This window comes from Oncorhynchus mykiss, chromosome 21 (genome assembly GCF_057628025.1).
Source record: "Oncorhynchus mykiss isolate SJ-2025 chromosome 21, ASM5762802v1, whole genome shotgun sequence".
Taxonomy (NCBI): Eukaryota; Metazoa; Chordata; class Actinopteri; order Salmoniformes; family Salmonidae; genus Oncorhynchus; species Oncorhynchus mykiss.
This window is the reverse complement of record NC_143042.1, coordinates 37,125,001-37,152,027: the sequence shown is the minus strand read 5'-3', so window position 1 is coordinate 37,152,027 and position 27,027 is coordinate 37,125,001. Positions and strand designations below refer to the sequence as shown.

General features: G+C 46.6%; 1 protein-coding gene across 6 annotated transcripts in view; it reads left to right on the top strand.

Annotated features, from left to right (window-relative positions):
• Positions 1-27,027, top strand: part of svep1 (sushi, von Willebrand factor type A, EGF and pentraxin domain containing 1) — a 132,941-nt gene that overhangs the window by 45,585 nt on the left and 60,329 nt on the right. For all 6 annotated transcript variants that reach the window (XR_016490317.1, XM_090214558.1, XM_036957868.2 and 3 more), the window contains 2 exons: positions 23,892-24,050; positions 24,257-24,436. Coding sequence is in view for 4 of the 6 variants with exons in the window: in XM_090214558.1 (XP_090070684.1) it covers positions 23,892-24,050; positions 24,257-24,436 (339 nt within the window). In the remaining 2 variants the exon portion in view is untranslated. The remainder of the gene's footprint in view (positions 1-23,891; positions 24,051-24,256; positions 24,437-27,027) is intronic.

Sequence of the window (27,027 nt, the reverse complement as noted above, 5' to 3'; positions counted from 1 at the left end):
GTGACATCATCGTGCTGGTTTGAGACAGGGTGGTGAAGCTTATTACGTGATGTCAGAGAGTTTCAGCCTGGGCTAGTTCACCTGTGAAAACAGACCACTTGGCCCCAGGATGCCTGGGAGCTCACAGTGAGTGAAAGTCAAATAGTCCAAATGTCATTCATTCACTAAGGAGGCCGTGTAGGCAGTCTGTACTGAGATCCTGATCTAGAAATACAGGATTTCCCCAAGGTGTATGAGCTGACCCTGGGCTGTGTGTTTTGTTTGTGTCTGTGTGTGTGTGTGTGTGTGTGTTGACCCTAGACCTATCAGTGTGTAGAGAAGCCTCTCTCTCTTGGTCTCTCATTCTCCTTTCTCTCTCTCTCCACCCCATTCTCTCTCTCTCCCCACCTCTCTCTTGGTCTCTCTCTCATTCTCCTTTCTCTCTCTCTCTCTCTCTCCACCCCACTTCTCTCTCTCCCCCCTTTCTCTCTTGTTCTCTCTCTCATTCTCCTTTCTCTCTCTCTCCACCCCCCCTCTCTCTCCCCCCTCTCTCTTGGTCCCGCTCTCATTCTCCTTTCTCTCTCTCTCTCTCTCCACCCCCTCTCTCTCTCTCCACCCACCCTCTCTCTCTCTCACCCTCCCCCCACTCTCTCTCTCTCACCCCCCTCTCTCTCTCACCCCCCCCTCTCTCTCTCTCTCTCTCTCTCTCTCTCACCCCCCTCTCTCTCTCCACCCTCCCCCCTCTCTCTCTCTCCCCCTTCTCTCTCTCTCTCTCTCTCCACCCCCCCTCTCTCTCTCCACCCTCTCTGTCTCTCTCCCTCCCTCTCTGTGTCTGTGCCCCCATCCTCAGCTGAGCATACACTCACGTTGCATGTACATTGCTTCCAGCTTAACACATTCTAACCTCTTTCATTCTCTCCTGTGTAAGCATGTCTGATCTCTTCAGAATCTGTATTAGATGTAAGAGAACATTAGCAGACATTACAAAGACATTTGTTGAAAGACAGTCTAGTCTGAGGCAGCCCAACAACACGTCTGGGCTGACGATTTAATCAACTGGCTCCTAACACAGTTAGTAAGCTCTGTCATTGTTGGAGAGTTAGGAGGCTGCAGAACGAAAAACAAACAACGGGCCCACACGATGACTGACAGCTGTATTAACCATCAGCATTGTTGGATAGCGATCACCCGTAACCCAGAGGGGCGGGAGGGAAGGCGCCAGTAGCAAATCAGATGATTATCCCGTTTTCTAATTGGAGCGAAACTAGCCAACAATCTTCTCTTCTTTACAGGAGTAAATGGGTAACAATCAAGGCTGTTTTCTCTCTATGGGTCTCTCTGGATTGCAGGGACCATTTTGTGCACATTATTAGCACAATGTGCACCGTTTTGTTCGAGCCCAGCACTAGCACACCTGGTTCAACAAATGAGGGGGCTTGATGATTAGTCGACTTAGTTGTGCTGTTACTGCTAGGTTAGAACAAAAATGTAACACCGCCCCTGAAATATGTTGAGAGGAGAGACCGTCAGGTTCATTATGGCGAACGCCTCCCAAATCACAATCAGATGTCAAGACGAAAGGCAGTCTGCTTATTAATTGCTGTTTCACGGTTTAATGAATTGCAGAGAGCAGGCTGTGTGTGGGTGGATGTGTGTGTGCATGTAAGCAGACAGACAGACATCCAGGCTCTAAGGGAGGAAGACGCCGTGTGACGCTAAGCTAGACCACACTGCTTCCTGTCTCTCTGTCTGTCTAGCCGTCTCAAATTCAAATCTGCACCTCCTGTTATGGTGAGTGAATGAGGACCCAAAAGCGAACTAACTTAAACAGAGCTTCTTTAATAACCAAACGTAGGTAGGCTCAGATAGACCGGCAGATTCCGACAGGACAGGACAAGGTTACAGCAAACAGGACGATAGTCTGGTTCAGGCATGAAACACAACAAACAAGAATCCGACAAGGACAGGAACAAAAACAGAGAGAGATATAGGGGACTAATCAGAGGGAAAAGGGGAACAGGTGGGAGAAGGGGTGACGAGGTAGTCAAGAGGAGACAAGGAACAGCTTGGGGAAAGCGGGGGAGAAAAGGTAACCTAATACGACCAGCAGAGGGAGACAGGGTGAAAGGAAAGGACAGAAAGACACAACATGACAATACATGACAGTACCCCCCCACTCACCGAGCGCCTCCTGGCGCACTCGAGGAGGAAACCTGGCGGCAACGGAGGAAATCCTCGATCAGCGCACGGTCCAGCACGTCCCGAGAGGGAACCCAACTCCTCTCCTCAGGACCGTACCCCTCCCAATCAACGAGGTACTGGTGACCACGGCCCCGAGGACGCATGTCCAAAATCCTGCGGACCCTGTAGATGGGTGCGCCCTCGACAAGGATGGGGGGGGGGGGGGAAGACGAGCGGGGGCGCGAAGAACGGGCTTAATACAGGAGACATGGAAGACCGGGTGGACGCGACGAAGGTATCGCGGAAGAAGAAGTCGAACTGCGACAGGATTAATGACCCGAGAAATACGGAACGGACCAATGAACCGCGGGGTCAACTTGCGAGAAGCCGTCTTAAGGGGAAGGTTCTGAGTGGAGAGCCAAACTCTCTGACCGCGACAATATCTAGGACTCTTAGTTCTACGCTTATTAGCAGCCCTCACAGTCTGCGTCCTATAACGGCAAAGTGCAGACCTGACCCTCTTCCAGGTGCGCTCGCAACGTTGGACAAAAGCCTGAGCGGAGGGGACGCTGGACTCGGCGAACTGAGATGAGAACAGCGGAGGCTGGTACCCGAGGCTACTCTGAAAAGGAGATAGCCCGGTCGCAGACGAAGGAAGCGAGTTGTGGGCGTATTCTGCCCAGGGGAGCTGTTCTGACCAAGACGCAGGGTTGCGAAAAGAAAGACTGCGTAAGATGCGACCAATAGTCTGATTGGCCCGTTCTGCTTGACCGTTAGACTGGGGGTGAAAGCCGGAAGAGAGACTGACGGAAGCCCCAATCAAACGGCAAAACTCCCTCCAAAATTGAGACGTGAATTGCGGACCTCTGTCCGAAACGACGTCTGACGGAAGGCCATGAATTCTGAAAACATTCTCGATGATGATTTGTGCCGTCTCTTTAGCAGAAGGAAGCTTAGCAAGGGGAATGAAATGAGCCGCCTTAGAGAACCTATCGACAACCGTAAGAATAACAGTCTTCCCCGCTGACGAAGGCAGTCCGGTGACAAAATCTAAGGCGATGTGAGACCACGGTCGAGAGGGAATGGGAAGCGGCCTGAGACGGCCGGCAGGAGGAGAGTTACCGGACTTAGTCTGCGCGCAGACCGAACAAGCAGCCACGAAACGACGCGTGTCATGCTCCCGGGTGGGCCACCAAAAACGCTGGCGAATGGAAGCAAGCGTACCCCGAACGCCAGGGTGGCCGGCTAACTTGGCAGAGTGAGCCCACTGAAGAACGGCCAGACGAGTAGGAACGGGAACGAAAAGAAGGTTCCTAGGACAAGCGCGCGGCGACGGAGTGTGAGTGAGCGCTTGCTTTACCTGCCTCTCAATTCCCCAGACAGTCAACCCGACAACACGCCCCTCAGGGAGAATCCCCTCGGGGTCAGTGGAGGCTACTGAAGAACTGAAGAGACGAGATAAAGCATCAGGCTTGGTGTTCTTAGAGCCCGGACGATAAGAAATCACGAACTCGAAACGAGCGAAAAACAGCGCCCAACGCGCCTGACGCGCATTAAGTCGTTTGGCAGAACGGATGTACTCAAGGTTCCTATGGTCAGTCCAAACGACAAAAGGAACGGTCGCCCCCTCCAACCACTGTCGCCATTCGCCTAGGGCTAACCGGATGGCGAGCAGTTCGCGGTTTCCCACATCATAGTTACGTTCCGACGGCGACAGGCGATGAGAAAAATACGCGCATGGGTGGACCTTGTCGTCAGAGAGGGAGCGCTGAGAAAGAATGGCTCCCACGCCCACCTCTGACGCGTCAACCTCGACAACGAACTGTCTAGAGACGTCAGGTGTAACAAGGATAGGAGCGGATGTAAAACGATTCTTGAGGAGATCAAAAGCTCCCTGGGCGGAAACGGACCACTTAAAGCACGTCTTGACAGAAGTAAGGGCTGTGAGAGGAGCTGCCACCTGACCGAAATTACGGATGAAACGACGATAGAAGTTCGCGAAGCCGAGAAAGCGCTGCAGCTCGACGCGTGACTTAGGGGCGGGCCAATCAATGACAGCTTGGACCTTAGCGGGATCCATCTTAATGCCTTCAGCGGAAATAACAGAACCGAGAAATGTGACGGAGGAGGCATGAAAAGTGCACTTCTCAGCCTTCACAAAAAGACAATTCTCTAAAAGGCGCTGGAGGACACGTCGAACGTGCTGAAGATGAATCTGGAGTGACGGTGAAAAAATCAGGATATCGTCAAGGTAAACGAAAACAAAGATGTTCAGCATGTCTCTCAGGACATCATTGACTAATGCCTGAAAGACAGCTGGAGCGTTAGCGAGGCTGAAAGGAAGAACCCGGTATTCAAAGTGCCCTAACGGAGTGTTAAACGCCGTCTTCCACTCGTCCCCCTCCCTGATGCGCACGAGATGGTAAGCGTTACGAAGGTCCAACTTAGTGAAAAACCTGGCTCCCTGCAGGATCTCGAAGGCTGAGGACATAAGAGGAAGCGGATAACGATTCTTAACTGTTATGTCATTCAGCCCTCGATAATCTATGCAGGGGCGCAGAGACCCGTCCTTCTTCTTGACAAAAAAAACCCCCGCTCCGGCGGGAGAGGAGGAGGGGACTATGGTACCGGCGTCAAGAGCTACAGACAAATAATCCTCGAGAGCCTTACGTTCGGGAGCCGACAGAGAGTATAGTCTACCCCGGGGGGGAGTGGTTCCCGGAAGGAGATCAATACTACAATCATACGACCGGTGTGGAGGAAGAGAGGTGGCCCTGGACCGACTGAACACCGTGCGCAGATCGTGATATTCCTCCGGCACCCCTGTCAAATCACCAGGCTCCTCCTGTGAAGAAGAGACAGAGGAAACAGGAGGGATAGCAGACATTAAACATTTCACATGACAAGAGACGTTCCAGGAGAGGATAGAATTACTAGACCAATTAATGGAAGGATTATGACAAACTAGCCAGGGATGGCCCAAAACAACAGGTGTAAAAGGTGAACGAAAAATCAAAAAAGAAATGGTTTCGCTATGATTACCAGAAACAGTGAGGGTTAAGGGTAGCGTCTCACGCTGAATCCTGGGGAGAGGACTACCATCCAGGGCGAACAAGGCCGTGGACTCCCTTAACTGTCTGAGAGGAATGTCATGTTCCCGAGCCCAGGTCTCGTCCATAAAACAGCCCTCGGCCCCAGAGTCTATTAAGGCACTGCAGGAAGCTGACGAACCGGTCCAGCGTAGATGGACCGACAAGGTAGTGCAGGATCTTGAAGGAGAGACAGGAGTAGTAGCGCTCACCAGTAGCCCTCCGCTTACTGATGAGCTCTGGCTTTTACTGGACATGAAGTGACAAAATGGCCAGCAGAACCGCAATAGAGACAGAGGCGGTTGGTGATTCTCCGTTCCCTCTCCTTAGTCGAGATGCGGATACCTCCCAGCTGCATAGGCTCAGCTCCCGAGCCGGCAGAGGAAGATGGTAGTGATGCGGAGAGGGGGGCAACGGAGAACGCGAGCTCCTTTCCACGAGCTCGGTGACGAAGATCAACCCGTCGCTCAATGCGAATAGCGAGTTCAATCAAGGAATCCACGCTGGAAGGAACCTCCCGGGAGAGAATCTCATCCTTTACCTCTGCGCGGAGACCCTCCAGAAGACGAGCGAGCAAAGCCGGCTCGTTCCAGCCACTGGAGGCAGCAAGAGTGCGAAACTCAATAGAGTAGTCAGTTATGGATCGATTGCCTTGACATAGGGAAGACAGGGCCCTGGAAGCCTCCTCCCCAAAAACAGATCGATCAAAAACCCGTATCATCTCCTCCTTAAAGTCCTGATACTGGTTAGTACACTCAGCCCTTGCCTCCCAGATTGCCGTGCCCCACTCACGAGCCCGTCCAGTAAGGAGAGATATGACGTAGGCGACACGAGCAGTGCTCCTGGCGTAAGTGTTGGGCTGGAGAGAAAACACAATATCACACTGGGTGAGGAACGAGCGGCATTCAGTGGGCTCCCCAGAGTAACACGGCGGGTTATTGATTCTGGGCTCCGGAGATTCGAAAGCCCTGGAAGTGGCCGGTGGATCGAGGCGGAGATGGTGAACCTGTTCTGTGAGGTTGGAGACTTGGGTGGCCAGGGTCTCAACGGCATGTCGAGCAGCAGACAATTCCTGCTCGTGTCTGCCTAGCATCGCTCCCTGGATCTCGACGGCTGAGTGGAGAGGATCCGAAGTCGCTGGGTCCATTCTTGGTCGGATTCTTCTGTTATGGTGAGTGAATGAGGACCCAAAAGCGAACTAACTTAAACAGAGCTTCTTTAATAACCAAACGTAGGTAGGCTCAGATAGACCGGCAGATTCCGACAGGACAGGACAAGGTTACAGCAAACAGGACGATAGTCTGGTTCAGGCATGAAACACAACAAACAAGAATCCGACAAGGACAGGAACAAAAACAGAGAGAGATATAGGGGACTAATCAGAGGGAAAAGGGGAACAGGTGGGAGAAGGGGTGACGAGGTAGTCAAGAGGAGACAAGGAACAGCTTGGGGAAAGCGGGGGAGAAAAGGTAACCTAATACGACCAGCAGAGGGAGACAGGGTGAAAGGAAAGGACAGAAAGACACAACATGACAATACATGACACCTCCAAGCCAGTTCCACTTCCTCTGTATTCTGGGACTGATTTAGACCTGGGACAACAGGTGGGTGCAATTCATTATCAGGTAGAACAGAAAACCAGCAGTACTGCGGTGAGATTTGATTATCCCTGGTCTAGCCAATAGGCAGGCAAATCTCTACGACCATAACAAATCTCTACCATTTTCTTTCAAATGCCCAAGGCATAAAACCTGGTATGTTCTATACATAAATGTGCTACTGCATACAAACCTTAGTTGAAATGGACCTTTGGGAACGATAAAAACAACAGCCACCCACAGTATATGATTCAGACCCACATACTGGCCATTATCAGACATGAAACAGGATTTGATATTGATGTTGGTGTTGTGTTTCTGGGTGTTTCTGAAACACCACCAGGCTTAGCGGTTGGTGTTGTTGGGGTTGTGGGTAGCGTCTGGGCTCTAGGGTTGCCAGGGGTCTAAGTAGGTCGTCAGAGTCAGCACCGCTGGGCTGTGCTGTTGTTGGCAGAGATGGTGTTGTCTAGACTTTAGGCTGGAGACTGGAAGTACTGGAGTATTTGGATGGTGGGGGACCTGATATTGTAGATGGAATGTTCAATGGCGCCGAAGAGGATGGCGTTTTACATGTGCTATTTATTTTAATTTTTTTGCGTTGTTTGTAACTTTTTTGTTAAAACTTATTTTGTACATAATGCCGCTGCTACCGTCCCTTATGATCAAAAATAACTTTTGGACATCAGAACAGTGATTACTCACCTCAAACTGGAATAAGCTTTTTTCCTTTAACGAGTCTGACGAGAAGGATATACTGCTTTCCCGGGAACAGGCCCAAAACCCCGTCATTTGCGTGAAGAAAAGACAGAGAAAAAAGGGGCGGAGGTCGGGCTGCCTTCTGAGAATACATAGGCGAGCGAGTAAACTCCCACTCCCCATTTTATTGGCCAACGTGCAATCATTGGAAAATAAAATCGATGACCTACGATCAAGGTTATCCTACCAACTGGTCATTAAAAACTGTAATATCTTATGTTTCACCGAGTCGCGGCTGAACAACGACACGGATAATATAGAGCTGGCAGGATTTTCCATGCACTGGCAGAACAGAGACGCTACGTCTGGTAAAATGACGGGTGGGGGTGGGGGTGTCTATTTGTCAATAACAGCTGGTGATCAATGTATAATATTAAAGACGTCTCGGTATTGGTATTGCTCGCCTTATGATAAGCTTTAGACCACACTATCTACCAAGAGAGTTCTCATCTATATTATTCGTAGCCGTTTATTTACCACCACAGACCGATGCTGGAACTGAGACCGCACTCAACCAACTCTATAAGCCAATAAGCAAACAAGGAAATGCTCATCCAGAAGCGGCGCTGCTAGTGGCCGGGGACTTCAATGCAGGCAAACTTAAATCAGTTTGACCTTCCACCAGCATGTCACATGTGCAACGAGAGGAAAATAAACTCTAGACCACCTTTACTCCATACACAGAGATGCATACAAAGCTCTCCCCCGACCTCCATTTGGCAAAAACTAAAGCAGGAAGTACCAGTGACTCGCTCAATACAGAAGTGGTCAGATGACGTGGATGCTACGCTACAGGACTGTTTTGCTAGCAAAGACTGGAATATGTTCTGGGATTCATCCAACAGCATTGAGGAATATACCACCTCAGTCATCGGCTTCATCAATAAGTGCATCGATGACGTCGTCCCCACGGTGACCGTACGTACATATCCCAACCAGAAGCCATGGATTACAGGCAACATCCGCATTGAACTAAAGGCTAGAGCTGCCGCTTTCAAGGAGCGGGACATTAATCCGGATGCTTATAAGAAATCCCGCTATGCCCTCAGACGAACCATCAAACAAGCAAAGAGTCAATACAGGATTAAGATTGAATCCTACTACACTGGCTCTGATGCTCGTCGGATGTGGCAGGGCTTGAAAACTATTACGGACTACAAAGGGAAACCCAGACGCGAGCTGCCCAGTGACGCGAGCCTAACACACAAGCTAAATGCCTTTTATGCTCACTTTGAGGCAAACAACACTGAAGCATGCACGAGAGCACCAGCTGTTCTGGACGACTGTGTGATAATGTTCTCGGTAGCTGATGTGAGCAAGACTTTTAATCAGGTCAACATTCACAAAGCCTCAGGGCCAGATTACCAAAACGTGTACTCAAAGCATGCGTGGCCCAACTGTCAAGTGTCTTCACTGACATTTTCAACCTCTCCCTGACCGAGTCTGTAATACCTACGAACCACTGCCTGTTCACCCTGCTACCATCCAGAAGGTGAGGTCAGTACAGGTGCATCAATGATGGGACCGAGAGACTGAAAAATAGCTTCTATCTCAAGTCCATCAGACTGTTAAACATCCGTCTCTAACACAGAGAGGCTGCTGCCTACATACAGACTTGAAATAATTGGCCACTTTAGCAAATAGATCACTAGTCACTTTAAGAATGCCATTTTAATAATGTTTACATATCTTGCATTACTCATCCTGTATACTGTATTTTTATACATCTATTGCATCTTGCCTACGCCGCTTGATCATCGCTCATCATTATGTTTATATGTATATAATCTTATTCCATCCCTTTACTTAGATTTGTGTGTATTAGGTAGTTGTTGGGGAATTGTTAGATCACTTGTTAGATATTACTGCACTGTCGGAACTAGAAGCACAATCATTTTGCTACACTCGAAATAACATCTGCTACGCATGTGTATGTGACCAATCAAATTTGATTTGATTTTATACATGTTTCAAACAGACCACCATAGTTCCTGTGCCCAAGGAAGCAAAGGTAAATCAATACCGCCTTGTAGCACTCACGTCGGTAGCTATGAAGTGCTTTGAAAGGCTGGTCATGGCTCACATCAACAGCATCCTCACGGACACCCTAGACCCACTCCAATTCGCATACCGCCCCAACAGATCCACAAATGACACAATCTCAATCGCCCTCCACACTGCTCTTTCCCACCTGGACAAAAGGAACACCTATATGAGAATGCTGTTCATTGACTACAGCTCAGCATTCAACATCATAGTGCCCACGAAGCTCATCACTAAGCTAAGGACCCTGGGACCCTGCAACTGGATCCTAAACTTCCTGACGGGCCACCCCCAGGTGGTAAGGGTAGGTAACAACACATCCTCCACACTGATACTCAACACTGGGATCCCTCAGGGGTGTGTACTTAGTCCCCTCCTGTACTCCCTGTTCACCCACGACTGCGTGGCCAAACACAACTCCAATAACATCATTAAGTTTGTTGACGACACAACAGTGGTCGGTTGAGAGTTTCAAGTTCCTTGGTGTCCACATCACCAACAAACTATCATGGTCTGGCCTCCCGGGTGGCGCAGTGGTTAAGTGTCGTAACCGGCCGCGACCGGGAGGTCCGTGGGGTGACGCACAATTGGCCTAGCGTCGCCCGGGCTTGGTCGGTAGGGGTGTCCTTGTCTCATCGCGCACCAGCAACTCCTGTGGCGGGCTGGGCACAGTGTACGCTAACCAAGGTGGCCAGGTGCACGGTGTTTCCTCCGGCGCATTGGATGTGCGCTGTGTTAAGAAGCAGTGCGGCTTGGTTGGGTTGTGCATCGGAGGACACATGACTTTCAACCTTCGTCTCTCCCGAGCCCGTTGTAGCGATGAGACAAGATAGTAGCTACTACAACAATTGGATACCACAAAATTGGGGAGAAAAAAGGGGTAAAATTAAAAATAAAAAATAAAAAATTAAACTATGGTCCAAACACACCAAGACAGTCGTGAAGAGGGCACAACACATTTTCCCCCTCAGGAGACTGAAAAGATTTGGCATGGTTCCAGATTCTCAAAAAGTTCTACAGCTGCACCATTGGTTGCATGACTGGTTGCATCACCGCCTGGTATGGCAACTGCTCAGCATCTGACCGTAAGGTGCAACAGAGGGTAGTGCGTACGGCCCAGTACATCACTGGGGCCAAGCATCCTGCCATCCAGGACCTATACAACAGGCGGTGTCAGAAGAAAGCCCAAAAAATTGCCAAAGACTCCAGTCACCCAAGTCATAGACTGTTTTCTCTGCTACTGCACGGCAAGCGGTACCAGAGCGCCAAGTCTAGAACCAAAATTCTCCTTAACAGCTTCTACTCCCAAGCCATAAGACTGCTGAACAATTAATCTAATGGCCACTGGACTCTTTACATTGACCCCCCCCCCCCCCCCATTTGTTTTGTACACTGGTGCTACTCACTGTTTGTTATCTCTGCATAGTCACTTTCCCTCTACCTACGTGCACAAGTGACCTCGACTAACCTGTTCTCACTCACACTGACTCGGTATCGGTTCCCCCTGTATATAGCCTCGTTATTGTTATTTTATTGTGTTACTTTTGAAAATGATCAAAACTGATGTCCAAGATGTGTGTGTGTGTGTGTGTGTGTGTGTGTGTGTGTGTGTGTGTGTGTGTGTGTGTGTGTGTGTGTGTGCGTGTGTGTGTGTGCGTGCGTGCGTGCATGCGCGTGTGTGCGTGTGTGTGTGTGCGTGACGTGTGCCAGCTTGAGTCTACCGTGAACCCGGGGGGGGTTATTTCCTCTAAGCTCACAATGTAAATATTTGCTCTCGTCAGACTGGACCGATGAGATTCTAGGAGGAGGAAGCCTCGAGGTGCACATAAATCAGACGCTGGAATAAAAGTGACAAAAACGAGGAAAAGGATAGGAATCTTGGATATGCTGGAAAGGATAGAGAATTCCAGGGAAGAGGATGAATGCTGCAATCGTCCTCCTCCTCCTCCTCCTCCTCCTCCTCCTCCTCCTCCTCCTCTCCTCTAACCCCATGTTACGTCTCCTGTGTGCAGTACTAATAATGTAGTGTAAATGCGATCGGGACAAGCGTTTGGTATGGGACTAGAGGAATGCATGAGAAGCCCTAACAGTCCATTCATTATCCGACTCTCTCCAGCTCTTCGCTCCCCGCATTCTCACAGAGTCTTGTGTCAGACAACAAGGTACAATGTTCCCTATCTCAAAGGTTATGTCCCAGTTATCTCTCCTTCTTCCTGAAGTATGCACTTGTTCACTCCCCTTCACTGACTTCAAAGGAAATTTAAAAAAGATGGTGGAAACGTCCGATAGCCCAATTACTATTGGGACGCACCCAGCCACCCACTGAGTTGTGGATCAGGCAGGTCAAACAGACAGAGAACAGCTACAGTGTTCCCCATCTCAGGGTGAAAGACGATTGGTTCCAGAGACGGACAGGGTCCAGAAACGGCCCCGATACGTAGAGAGAGAATCACCGCACTCTGGCTGATTGATGTACTCCTGTCCTTATCCAGCGAGTCAGTGAGTTGCTGGATCGGCAACAGAGCTACGGTCCGTAGAGAGAGAATCACTGGGAGAGTGTGAGCTTCAGTTCAGGGGTGTAGACTTGTCCTGAGCCAGACATAAAGTGATAAAATGCTCAAACTTTTCCGCTGTACTTTTGAGGCCTCCCAAATCTGAAAATCCAGATTCTGGCTAACACCAGTAGCATTGTCTTGCCAATGACCTGCTTTGCGTTTGGTTGGACAATGTAAACCAAACATTTGTCTTTTATATTGAGCAATTTCACTCGTAGCTATTCTGAACCCAGGTCAGTTTTGATGTTACCGGGATCAGACATAAACCCCTTTTTCTGTTTTGACTTATATTCACATACACTACTTGCTATGGCCCATTCATACAAAAACAATAACTACTATAGAAGTAATATGATAGATGGGCGTCTGGAGCTTGCCTTAGGAAGCAATACAATACACGTGTTTACACTGTCAGACGACACCCTACACACACTTCTTCAGCTGTGTGTGTGTGTATGCGTTTGCCTGTATGCGTGTTTGTGTGTGTGTGTGCGTGTGTCTGCTAAGGTTATGTAAACGTTACCATGAAGGATCTCTTCCTAACTATGAGCCTCTACCCCTCCCCCCACCCCAACCCCCACCCCCCACCACCCTCCCCCACCCCACCCTCCCCAACAACCAATGGCAACGCGTCCACAGAAAGAAAGAAAAAACTGCCAAAAGTCAACAAGTTGCTCAACAAACATTGGCGTGACGGTCCAAAAAAACATTATTTTTCTTTGGCAGTGGAGACCGTCCTGGCGAATGCCTGAGATTCTCTGAGGACACTTAGAAGTTGGAGGGTCAAGAGGGGGCCTCCTCATTTCTTAAATTGATGGGTTGGAGGTTTAGATTTGTGTTTTTTTTCTGTTACTGTTGTTATTTGAGGACTGGAGGAGATTTTTTTTTGGGGGGGGGGGGGGGCTCTGTTGTTGTGGAGGAGGCAGATGCCCCTAGCAGTCAATGGGTGGACGGTGCCAGACTGGACTGGCGCCATCACCCCTGAGAGAAACAGAGCCTATTTGCTGAGTTATTGGCTTGAGAGTTATGCAGAAAGATTCGCTCTATATCTATCATGACACAAGGCGAGACCCAGATGCAGACACAGGAAGCAGATGGTTGGAGTCTTACAATATTTATTCATCCAATAGGGTAAGGCAAGAGAATGGTTGTGGACAGGCAAAGGGGTCAAGGTACCAAAGGGCAGGCAGAATCAAGGTCAGGACAGGCAGGACGATCAGGCAGGCGGGAAAGTAGTCCAGAGTCAGGCAGGGGTCAAAATCGGGAAAACTATCGAAAAGAGAATCACAAATGGAGTACTGGGGAAAACCACGCCGGTTGACTTGACTAACATACAAGACGAACTGGCACAGAGGAAACACGGGGATAAATACACTGGGGAGAATAAGCAACACCTGGAGGGGGTGGAGACAATCACAAGGACAGGTGAAACAGATTAGGGTGTGACAATATCAAGCTTTAGTTGTTTCAGTTATTGGGAGAATTTGTGTCTCCCATAGAGTCAGGGCCGGATTAAGAAATCATAGGCCCCTGGACTTTGGGTTTTTATAGCTCCCCCCATGTTCCCGGGACACCCTAATTTTCTGTAAACAAATCCAGGCACAAAGATGCAATTCGGTGCATAGAAGCCTAATACTTAAACCATAACATTTTAAATGTGGCATAGGATACAGTTGAGCAGAGGCATTTTCAGGATTTCCACACATGGGGATTTCTTTTTTGCTGGGTCCGTAAAACAATTGGCCTTTCATGAATGCATTTCATGCAATTCTATGTCGTTTACGTGACAGAAGACATCAGAATCTAAGATACTGTTCGATCAAAATTGGGAGTTGTTCAGAAAAGATTGTTTCTATTGGTTCTGCAGATTAGCGTTCTCTTTTCGGCAGTTTGCTTTCCAAACTGTACGTATTTCCCGCGATAGTATTTTGAAATGTGGCAAACTGACAGCCTCAACCAACCATAGAAATATAATCCATAGATGGCAGTTCCCATTCAACTCAGGACTGGCAGCCTTTGATAGTGTACCGATGAGTTTAACAGTCAAATTGCCAGGGCAAGAGGTTCCAAAACCCTTCTATGGATTATAAACTCAGCAAAAAAAGAAACGTCCTCTCACTGTCAACTGCGTTTATTTTCAGCAAACTTAACATGTGTAAATATTTGTATGAACATAACAAGATTCAACAACTGTGACATAAACTGAACAAGTTCCACAGACATGTGACTAACATAAATTGAATAATGTGTCCCTGAACAAAGGGGGAGTCAAAATCAAAAGTAACCGTCAGTATCTGGTGTGGCCACCAGCTGCATTAAGTAATGCAGTGCATCTCCTCCTCATGGACTGCACCAGATGTGCCAGTTCTTGCTGTGAGATGTTACTTCACTCTTCCACCAAGGCAACTGCAAGTTCCTGGACATTTCTGGGGGGAAGGGCCCTAGCCCTCACCCTCCGATCCAACAGGTCCCAGACGTGCTCAATGGGATTGAGATCCGGGCTCTTCGCTGGTCATGACAGAACACTGACATTCCTGTCTTGAGGTAAATAGCTCACAGAACGAGCAGTATGGCTGGTGGCGTTGTCATGCTGGAGGGTCATGTCAGGATGAGCCTGCAGGAAAGGTACCACATGAGGGAGGAGGACATCTTCCCTGTAACACACAGCGTTGAGATTGCCTGCAATGACAACAAGCTCAGTCCGATGATGCTGTGACACACCGCCCCAGACAATGACGTACCCTCCATCTCCAAATTGATCCCGCTCCAGAGTACAGGCCTCGGTGTAACGCTCATTCCTTCGACGATATACTAGAATCCGACCATCACCCCTGGTGAGACAAAACCGTGACTCGTCAGTGAAGAGCACTGTTTGCCATTCCTGTCTGGTCCAGCGACGGTGGGTTTGTGCCCATAGACGACGTTGCCGGGAATGTCTGGTGAGGACCTGCCTTACAACAGGCCTACTAGCCTACAAGCCTCTCAGCCTATTGCGGACAATCTGAGCACTGATGGAGGGATTGTGCGTTCCTGGTGTAACTCGGGCAATTGTTGTTGCCAACCTGTACCTGTCCCGCAGGTGTGATGTTCGGATGTACCGATCCTGTGCAGGTGTTGTTACACGTGGTCTATCACAGCGAGGACGATCAGCTGTCCGTCCTGTCTCCCTGTAGCGCTCTCTTAGGCGTCTCACAGTACGGACATAGCAATTTATTGCCCTGGCCACATCTGTAGTCCTCATGCCTCCTGCAGCATGCCTAAGGCACGTTCACGCAGATGAGCATGGAGCATAGGCATCTTTCTTTTGGTGTTTTTCAGATTCTGTAGAAAGGCCTCTTTAGTATCCAAAGTTTTCATAACTGTGACCTTAATTGCCTTAAATCTGTTAGTGTCTTAACAACCGTTCCACAGGTGCATGTTCATTAATTGTTTATGGTTCATTGAACAAGCATGGGAAACAGTGTTTAAACCCTTTACAATGAAGATCTGTGAAGTTATTTGGATTTTTACAAATGATCTTTGAAAGACAGGGTCCTGAAAAAGGGGCGTTACTTTTCTTGCTGAGTTTATGTCTATGGCCACAACGCAACAAGGTGTTATGGTGTGGTGTGCATTTTCCTGCCATGGTTTAGGTCCACTTGTAGAATCTATGCCAAGGCACATTGAAGCTTTTCTGGTAGCTCGCGGTGGCCCAACACCCTATTCAGTTTCAAGTGTTATTAGTTGTATGTATGGTATATGTCCTCCAACAAAATGCTTACTTTGCAGGTTCCTTCTCGACATTTCACTTAATCCAGAAATTTCTCCAAGTTTCTCCATCATTTTAAAGTCATTTTGATGCTGTGTTTTCGTCAACCCTGTTAGAGGCCCAACAGTAACCTTATCCGTTTGATGTTATATGTGAATTTAATTGTACAAGGATACTTGATCAAATACATCATTTTGGATTTATCTCAAACCTGATTTTAAATAGTTAGGCAGTTACATACTAGTAAGGTTAAATTATCTTACTTCATAGGATTTTATTGCCTGAGATGAGAAAAGGTGTTTTTCCGTAGGCTAAACACATCCTCCGTGCAAATCAATGGTGAATGAAGAGATGTTATAAATTGAATTTCTTAAAGAGTTTTCATGTCCAAAAAGCACCCGAACAACCCACAAGCAGCTCGATTCTGCTCTTTTCTGCTCTTTTCTTCACTAATTAGATAATTAGATATCAGATCAGCTCTGAAAAGTATCTGATGTCAAAGGATTTGATATTGGTCAAAAGGTTGGTCAGAAGACCATTTATTGGAAAAAAGATCAGAATTGGGCTGCCTGTATAAGTGTAGCCTTATACTGTAGGTCCATGAAGCTTTAACTGATGACTTTGAGAGAGGGAATCTGATGGAGGACAGGGACTCGGTGAAAGGTCCGTAAAACAAACGCAGCTCTTTTTGTAAACAGGCTGTGTGTGTGTGTGTGTGTGTGTGTGTGTGTGTGTGTGTGTGTGTGTGTGTGTGTGCGTGTGTGTGTGTGTGTGTGTGTGCTAATTTGTGTGTTCTGCGTGTGTGCAGGGCGGCTTGAAATACGAGCAGCCGTGAAACTGCCAGTAGCGTCAGGCTCAGCCTAACTGCTCTTACACAGAGTAGAAACACCCTTTGTTAAATGGGCTCTAATTCCTCTTCCTGGGGGCTGCCCAGAGGCCTACCATACAAGGGCACAGTGACAACACACATACTCAGAAGGCGAAGACAGAGACAGGCATGCTACACACACACAGACACACGCTAGACACACACTCACAATAAACACGCTAGACCAGGGGTCCCCAAATATATTCAGCCGTGGGCAGAACATAGTTACAAATAATTGACCACATGAAGCCCAAATAAATATATTTCAGTAGAAAATAATAATTTCAAACCTTGATTAGATTGGGACACGATCACATACAGTATGTCTCTCTATGGCTGCGTTTACACAGGCAGCCCAATTCGGATCTTTCTTTTCTCACTAATTTGGTATTTTTACCAATCATATCAGCTCAGAAAAATATCTGATGTGACCGTTCAAAAGACCAGATAGTGTAAAAAAGATCAGAATTGTGCTGCTTGTGTAAATGCAGCCTATTAAGCTTGGGAATACTTGGGAACAGATTTCCTAAATTAAAATCAGTTTGAGCTGATTTCCTGGTGTTTTTAGAGTCTTTAATGTCCATCAATGAAAATTCAAATAATAATATAAATATTTTTGCTCAGAAAACTTTGGGGGGCAAATAAAATCATTGGCCGCCAGTTGGGGAACCCTGCACCACACACACACACACACGCGCACACACACGCACGCACGCACGCACGCACGTGCGCATTGTGCAACTAATCTTCTAAGAACAAGATCAACCTGTGTTTTTTCTGTTATTTTAGTGGGTGTTTGCTTTGTTTTCTTGGACTAACTTGAAGAAGCTGGAAACAAAAAAGGGTTTTTTCTGCTGTCCCCATAGGAGAAGCCTTTTTGGATCCAGTTAGAAGCCTTGTAGGTTCCATGTAGAGCTTTCTGTAGAAACAATTCTACTTGAAACCCAAAAGGGTTCTACCTGGAACCAGAAAGGTTCCTCCTGTAAAAAAGGGTTCTTCAAAGGGCTCTCCTATAGGGACAGCCGCAGAACCCTTTCAGGTTCTAGATAGCATCTTTTTTTTTTTTGTGTATAGTATGCATCTTCAAAGCCCTGGTCGAAGGTAGTGCACAACATATGGAATCAGGTTCTATTTGGGACGCAACCATAATGTGCAAGAAAATCCACCAGAGGTATGTAGCAATTTGGGTAAACTCAGATTTCTATGGGGATGAGATGCAGTAAGCAGCTAAACAGGGAAGGAAAGACAGACGTTGGACGACAGTTCCCATCCAGGACACCAGTCTGGAGGATCCAGAGAGACATCTGGGGAGGGGTTTTCCCATGAAAGTCTCCCCCCAGACCTCCCACCCCCCCAATGTTCCTTGCCAGATGGGCCACTGTATCCCCCCTTCCCAGACATCTGGGCAGCTGGACACCAGTCCTCATATCAGTGGTACATTACAGCTCTATGGTTTTCTGTGACTATGGCTATAGCCTCGGAATTCCATAAGGCCTTTGTATGATTAGGGAATGCTGTGTGTGTGTGTGTGCTGTTGTCATGGAAACCGGTGGTGGCCACGGTGTCACGGTTAATAACTTAAGGGTAACTGAGAAAGATGACAGAAGGATCAGTGATTGGGGACTGGAGGTGTGTGTGTGTGTGTGTGTTTGTGTGTGTGTGTGTGTTTGTGTGTGTGTGTGTGTGTGTGTGTGTGTGTGTGTGTGTGTGTGTGTGTGTGTGTGTGTGTGTGTGTGTGTGTGTGTGTGTGTGTGTGTGTGTGTGTGTGTTAGTGTGTTAGTGTGCCCTATGACCCTAGGAGTGCTGGATACTCAAACTAAATTTGTCCACGGTATCAGTTGCCTTTTTTGACATGAACTCCTCTGTTGACCTCGAGACAATATGTCACATTGAGGTGTATAATATGTTATCATGTAGCTACAGTTCCTTGGTCTTTTCCTTGGTATTTATGTGTGAAGTTTTTTACCCCCGGCTAACTGGACATTTTCAGTGTCGGTTTGCAGTCTTAATGCATGTGAAGTCATGTTATTGTTAAGAACAGAAAGTGTCCTTGCGTGTGAACGTTGTTTTCTCTTTTAAAAGCACAGGGATTTAAAACCCACCCAACAGAATCACAACACGAGGCCTTGTCTGGCCACAAGTGGTGTGTCTGCGGTCCAGAGTTAGAGACCGTTCAGATGTGTGTTTGACTTGTTCTGTCTCAATTGTTAGTCTTTAGAAGAGAAAAGGCGTACAGTAGGCTTTAGGCTACAGCGTACACCCATTTACAAAGGAGGACCACAGGCATTGCGTCTGCACATAGGTTTCCTATCTTATCTAGACTTAAAAGGATAGCTATGGCAATTTTCAGAGAACAAACAAAATAACAGTGATTTATGCAGTATGTTCCCCCTTTGTTCCCCACATGGGAAGAGAAAGATGAACTAAGGAAGAAGCACAGAGGGATTTGTTAGACTCAGCGAATCTGTCAGTCAGAGATAGAAATGATGCTGTCTGTCGGGTGGGAACAGAGATGTGCAGATGTGCTGGGTATTCTTCAGGATTCACGTTCAGGGTTTCCGTTTGTCTGTTTCGATCCCACTAATCGAAGACAGGCTCGCGGCGGTCTCCAGAGATAAAGAAGATTCCCGTGTGATAGCGACTCCTTTGGCTCCTTTAGAGACCTCTTTGGCTCCTGTGGTTGGTTCGCGGGCCAGTCGAAATGACTCACTTCGTCATTTTATGAGGAAGAAGTGAGGGAGACGAAGCTGTCTGGTACTGTGCTAAAAATGATGGACAATTACTGTAAGTCCTCCCGACATCCTACCACTATGTCCCCGTGCGCTTGAGTATTGACGTCTCGCACACATTTTCATTAATATTGACCCCGAAACCTATGCCCTTTCCTCTTTCTGTGGGGATATAATTCGGGTTTCAGACATTTAAATGGTAAAGCTCTGAGCTTTCAACTAACACTATCATCTGAATCCTCATCTCCATCAGTGTTAAACACTCACAACACGCTCTCACTCAGCCTGACCAAACTGATTTAGTAAGTGTGTTTTATTTCAGGCAGCAGAGAGAGCGAGGTCACAGACCCTGAGAAAGAGAGGGACTCACTCTGTAATTGTCTTCCTCCTCCTCCATTCTGGGGTTTCCGGGAGGAAGAGGGTTTGAAGCTCATTACCCAGGAGTTATGTGACACGCAGCTGGCTGGTAGAGCAGCGGCTCTCCTTCTCCTGCTCCACATAGTTTTTTTCTACTTCAATTAGTCCCTAGTTTTGGTCCATTCTGCTCCACTCCGTGAGGGTATTTTAGCCTGGGCCTGGGCGTACTCTCTCCGATGTACAGATCATCTGGACTGGACCCGTGACGGCCCACTTCCTGCCCAAATGGAGGGTATAGATTGGAGTCAGAGAGTGGATTTGTCCGTTGGAGATGTAAAGCACTCTCTTTGTGGGTCATTGCAGCCTGAAGCAGATGTGTTGCATGGTTCTTGCTATTGATATACTTTTAGGGTTTTCGTCAGTCTTTTCCAGTCTCAAATCCACTTGGTCTTCTTGCCTAAGGTCAGTTCATGGTATTTCTGAACATAACTCATGAAAGGATGGAGACCCATTCAGTTCATCCGATACACACGTAGGATCATGTATCACTGGTACGCTTTGCTGGTACACATTTTGGAAGTTCACAACATTCTCTTTCCAACACCGTCGTTCATTTCGGCGTTCTCAGAGTTATTAGTCTACCTTTCTCCCTCTATCCATCCCTCCTTCTCTTTCCCTCCCTCCCTCTCCCTCGCTCCCAGCGCACAGTGTGTGTCTCAGTGAGAGGCAGGTCTGGTTCCTCTGTACTCTCCCCCTGTAGAGAAGATTCCAGGGCCCAAATCCACAAAGCGTCTCAGAGTTGGAGTGCTGATCTAAGATCAGGTCCTTCTGTCTGTTCTTCATAATGTAATTGATCCTAGATTAGCTCTCCTGCGTTGAGATGCTGTATGAACACGAGCCCAAGTCTGTTACTAACCCCGGTGTCCACCTGAGCCAGCCGACCAGCCAGCCCAGACCAAGTTTCCAGTCCAGGAATTAAAATGAAACTTTAAAACAGTATTTCCACTGTTTCACTACAAGTGAAATATTATTCACATATAAATAACTGGGCTTCCTGTACATTTTAAATGGAGGCTGTAAAAGGGGTTCCAGGAGCCTCAAAGTGAGAAGACATCCAGACATTCTGCTGCTTGCTTATGTAAGGCCTGTCTGACCTCTGACTTCAAAGAAGGTGGATATTATGGAGTGTGTATGGGCTACTTCAGTTATCAGATCACACACGCGCACGCAGACACACACACACACACACACACACACACACACACACACAGATTAAATAGCAACAGAGCAGTTAGTTAGAACCACATAGTCCACACATTTGATGTGGGTGAGAGCGAGGGGGCTGTTCCAGGCTGTGCCAGGCTGCTGATCGGGCGGCTGGTTAGTAGCACTTGGCTGACCCTGGTGTGTTTAGGTGGGGAATGAGTGTGTGTTGGAATGGAGGATCCATTCCCGGGCGATGCCCAGGGCCTAACACCAGGGCATGAGAGAGAGAGAGAGAGGTTGGGGGAGAGAGAGAGGGAGAAAGAGGGGGAGGGAGAGAAAGATGGGAGACAAAGAGAGAGAATGAGAGGGGGGGAGGAAAGAAAGAGTGGAGGAGAGAAACAAACAGAGAGAGAGAGAGAGAGAGGGAGGGAGAGAGAGAGAGAGAGAGAGAGAGAGAGAGAGGGAGAGAGAGAGAGAGAGAGAGAGAGAGAGAGAGAGAGAGAGAGAGAGAGAGAGAGAGAGAGAGAGAGAGAGAGAGAGAGAGAGAGAGAGAAAGAGAGGGGGGGGGGATAGAAAGAGTGGAGGTGAGAAACAAACAGAGCGAGAGAGAGAGAGAGACTGCATCTTGGCACTAAAAGAACCCTGGAAACCCTGGAGTGTTGGGGAGTTATTTACGTTTTAACACCACATAGTCAGATCAACACCATGGATTCTTTATAACACTCACTGTACTGTATTTTCTGGTTACAAGCTACCTCAGTGTTTTCTGTCCTTTGCCCATACCTAGACTTAGACAGTCTACCTAGACAGTCTAGCTCTCTTGATAACTGTGTACTGTATACAGTGCCTTCGGTTGGAAAGTGTTCAGATCCCTTGACTTGTTCCACATTTTGTTACGTTACAGCCTTATTCGAAAATATATTTTTTTTAAAATATAATCCTCAGCAATCTACACACAGTAACCCCGCAATGACAAATAGAAAACCCGTTTTTAGACATTTTTGAAAATGTATTACAAATAAAAAACATAAAAACCTTATCTACATAATTATTCAGACCCTTTGCTTTGAGACTCGAAATTTCCATTGAAACTTCCTGTTTCCATTGATCATCCATGAGATGTTTCTAAAACTTGATTGGAGTCCACTTGTGGTAAATTCAATTGATTGGACATGTTTTGGAAAAGCACACACCTGTCTATAATGTCCCACAGTTGACAATTGACAGTGCATGACAGTGCATGGTACAGTGATCTACGGCACTGCATCTCAGTGCTAGAGGCGTCACTACAGACACGCTGGTTCGAATCCAGGATGTATCACAACCGGCCTTGATTGGGAGTCCCATAGAGCGGCACACAATTGGCCCAGCGTCGTCCGGGTTTGGCCTCTGTAGGCCGTCAGTATAAATAAGAATTTGTTCTTGACTGACTTGCCTAGTTAAATAAAGGTTAAATCTTTTTTTTTTTTTTTTACCAAGCTATGAGGTCAAAGGAATTGTCCGTAGAGCTCCGAGACAGGATTGTGTTGAGGCACAAATTTCTGCAGCATCGAAGGTCCCAAAGAACACAGTGCCCTCCATCATTATTAAATGGACTTCGGCGATGTCATTTACAAAATAGCCTTCAACACTCTACTCAGAAATTGGATGTAGTCTATCACAGTGCCATCCGTTTTGTCACCAAGCCCCATATACTACTGTCATGACTTCCGTCGAAGTCGGTCCCTCTCCTTGTTCGGGCGCCGTTCGGCGGTCAACGTCACCGGCCTTCTAGCCACCGCCGATCCACTTTTCATTTTCCATTTGTTTTGTCTGTACCACTTGGGAGGCCACAGTTTTTTTTTTGTTTTTTTTTTATAAATTAGCAAACATTTCTAAAATCCTGTTTTTGTCTTTGTTGTTGTGGGGTGTTGTGTGTAGATTGATGAGGGGAAAAAAACGATGTAACAATTTTTGAATAAGGCTACCAAAATGTAACCTACTGTACCAAAATGTGGAAAAAGTCAAGGGGTCTGAATACTTTCCGAAGGCACTGTATATTGCAAAATGTTATTGTTAAATCCATGCAGTGTGCCATTGGCTTGATTAGTGTTGATTGAGTATGGAAAGTAGCCCATTCCATTACAGTGAGAGATCACAATTGTTTCTCTCAATTTACTTACTTTATGAAGAGTTAACTGGTCTGTAACACAAGGGATGCATTCAGATGGCCGTCCTTTTCTGTGAGGATGATTTATTGTGTACAGTACAGATGTAGTATCTTAATATGAACCAGTTTGCTACAGCAGGAATATAATCCTGCACCAACAGGAAATGTGAATTATTACGTGGATTGTAATTAATGGCCCTTTTTGTAGGGGTTGATATATTTTTTGTAAGGGACAAATCAAGTCGGATTTCAACGTGGAAATTACAAACTTCAGAAGCCTTTTTAAACATCAAATGCAGTAAAACATGTATTCTGCAACAAGGCAATCAAATTAAGATCCTACATCTGTAGATGGAGGAATGTTTGAAAACAAGCTCACTAGCTCAATAACCAGACAGCTTCCTGACTTGGCTGATCAGCCGCAGATGCTTCTAACACAAAGCAGAACTGCTAAGTCAACAGGACTATAATACAGTTCAGAGATCTCGGCATTTGCTCGTGGATAGATTTTTGTGTTTGCGTATGTATACAGTATTTACGTGTGTGTGATCAGTCCTTTTACATGCAACAAATTACTTTTCTAGGTGTGTTTAGTCTATCACCAAGTGTTTTGTCTCTGTCTCCTCTTTACAGCGTGCCCACCTGGAACCTACAAACCGGAGGGCACTCCAGGAGGCCTGAGTACCTGCCTGCTGTGTCCTGACCAGCACCACACCTCCCAACCCGGCAGCACAGCACCCAGCGACTGTGTCTGCAAGCAGGGTTACAGGTCCCAAGGGAAGACCTGCGAAGGTAACGCTGTCCAGACTATCCATGCTACACACACTTATGCCGCGTCCCAAATGGCACCCTATCCCTTACAATCTACATAGTGCACTACTTTTGACCCGAGTCGATCTAAATCTGTCAGTGCAGCGAGTGAATCTTATCTCATCTAACGTTTTTCACTTTTGACGCTTTTCTCTTCCCCTCCATCTCTCCGTCCTCTCCATCCCCAGTGGTGTACTGCCCAGAGCTGTCTCCTCCAGGGAATGGTTTCTTCATCCACAACGTGTGTAATAACCAGTTCAATGCGGCCTGCGGGGTGCGATGCCAGCCTGGCTACGATCGACAGGGTAGTGGCATCAGACTGTGCCAGCCAAACGGGACATGGTCAGGCTCTCCGCCCAGCTGCAGAGGTGAGAGGGTAGTATCAATAAATTCCATGGTTTTCTCGAAATCCCAGTAGGAGCATTCCTGGAATCAGGAGGAAATAAGCAGGAATTCCAGTATCCTTCAACCAGGATTTCTGGAAAACCAGGTAATTTAGGGAAAGTTTCTGAAATGTTGCAACCCTAAATAGAACACACATACATACACAGTAACGAAGTATGCACACACACACACACACACACACACACACACACACACACACACACACACACACACACACACACACACACACACACACACACACACACACACAAACACACACGCAGTAACTAAATGCATGCACACACGTACACACCCAATATTCCCTTCTGTCCAATATGTGTCTGCTGTACCGATATGTGTCTACTATACCGATATGTGTCTGTTATACAGATATGTGTCTGCTATACCGATATGTGTCTACTATACCGATATGTGTCTACTATACCGATATGTGTCTGTTATACAGATATGTGTCTACTATACCGATATGTGTCTGTTATACAGATATGTGTCTACTATACCGATATGTGTCTGCTATACCAATATGTGTCTGTTATACAGATATGGGTCTGCTATACAGATATGTGTCTACTATACCGATATGTGTCTACTATACCAATATGTGTCTGTTATACAGATATGGGTCTGCTATACAGATATGTGTCTACTATACCGATATGTGTCTGCTATACCGATATGTGTCTACTATACCGATATGTGTCTGTTATACAGATATGTGTCTACTATACCGATATGTGTCTGTTATACAGATATGTGTCTACTATACCGATATGTGTCTGCTATACCGATATGTGTCTACTATACCGATATGTGTCTACTATACCGATATGTGTCTACTATACCAATATGTGTCTGTTATACAGATATGTGTCTACTATACCGATATGTGTCTACTATACCGATATGTGTCTACTATACCGATATGTGTCTACTATACCGATATGTGTCTACTATACCAATATGTGTCTGTTATACAGATATGTGTCTACTATACCGATATGTGTCTACTATACCGATATGTGTCTACTATACCGATATGTGTCTACTATACCGATATGTGTCTACTATACCGATATGTGTCTACTATACCAATATGTGTCTGTTGTACAGATATGTGTCTACTATACCGATATGTGTCTACTATACCGATATGTGTCTACTATACCGATATGTGTCTGTTATACAGATATGTGTCTACTATACCGATATGTGTCTACTATACCGATATGTGTCTACTATACCGATATGTGTCTACTATACCGATATGTGTCTACTATACCAATATGTGTCTGTTATACAGATATGTGTCTGCTATACCAATATGGGTCTGCTGTACAGATATGGGTCTGCTATACAGATATGTGTCTGCTGTACAGATATGGGTCTGCTATACAGATATGTGTCTGCTATACAGATATGGGTCTGTTATACAGATATGGGTCTGCTATACAGATATGTGTCTGCTATACAGATATGGGTCTGTTATACAGATATGGGTCTGCTATACAGATATGTGTCTGCTATACAGATATGGGTCTGTTATACAGATATGGGTCTGCTATACAGATATGTGTCTGCTGTACAGATATGGGTCTGCTATACAGATATGTGTCTGCTATACAGATATGTGTCTGCTATACCGATATGTGTCTGCTATACCGATATGTGTCTGCTATACTGATATGTGTCTGCTATACCGATATGTGTCTACTATACCGATATGTGTCTGCTATACCGATATGTGTCTGCTATACAGATATGTGTCTGCTATACCGATATGTGTCTGCTATACCGATATGGGTCTGCTATACCGATATGGGTCTGCTATACCGATATGTGTCTGCTATACCGATATGTGTCTGCTATACCGATATGTGTCTGCTATACTGATATGTGTCTGCTATACCGATATGTGTCTACTATACCGATATGTGTCTGCTATACCGATATGTGTCTGCTATACCGATATGTGTCTGCTATACCGATATGTGTCTGCTATACCTATATGTGTCTGCTATACCGATATGTTTCTGCTATACAGATATGTGTCTGCTATACCGATATGGGTCTGCTATACAGATATGTGCCTGCTATACAGATATGTGTCTGCTATACCGATATGTGTCTGCTATACCAATATGTGTCTGCTATACATATATGTGTCTGCTATACCGATATGTGTCTGCTATACAGATATGGGTCTGCTATACAGATATGTGTCTGCTATACAGATATGTGTCTGCTATACCTATATGTGTCTGCTATACCGATATGTTTCTGCTATACAGATATGTGTCTGTTATACAGATATGTTTCTGTTATACAGATATGGGTCTGCTATACAGATATGTGTCTGCTATACCGATATGTGTCTGCTATACCAATATGTGTCTGCTATACATATATGTGTCTGCTATACAGATATGTGTCTGCTATACCGATATGTGTCTGCTATACAGATATGGGTCTGCTATACAGATATGTGTCTGCTATACAGATATGTTTCTGTTATACAGATATGTGTCTGCTATACCGATATGTGTCTGCTATACCA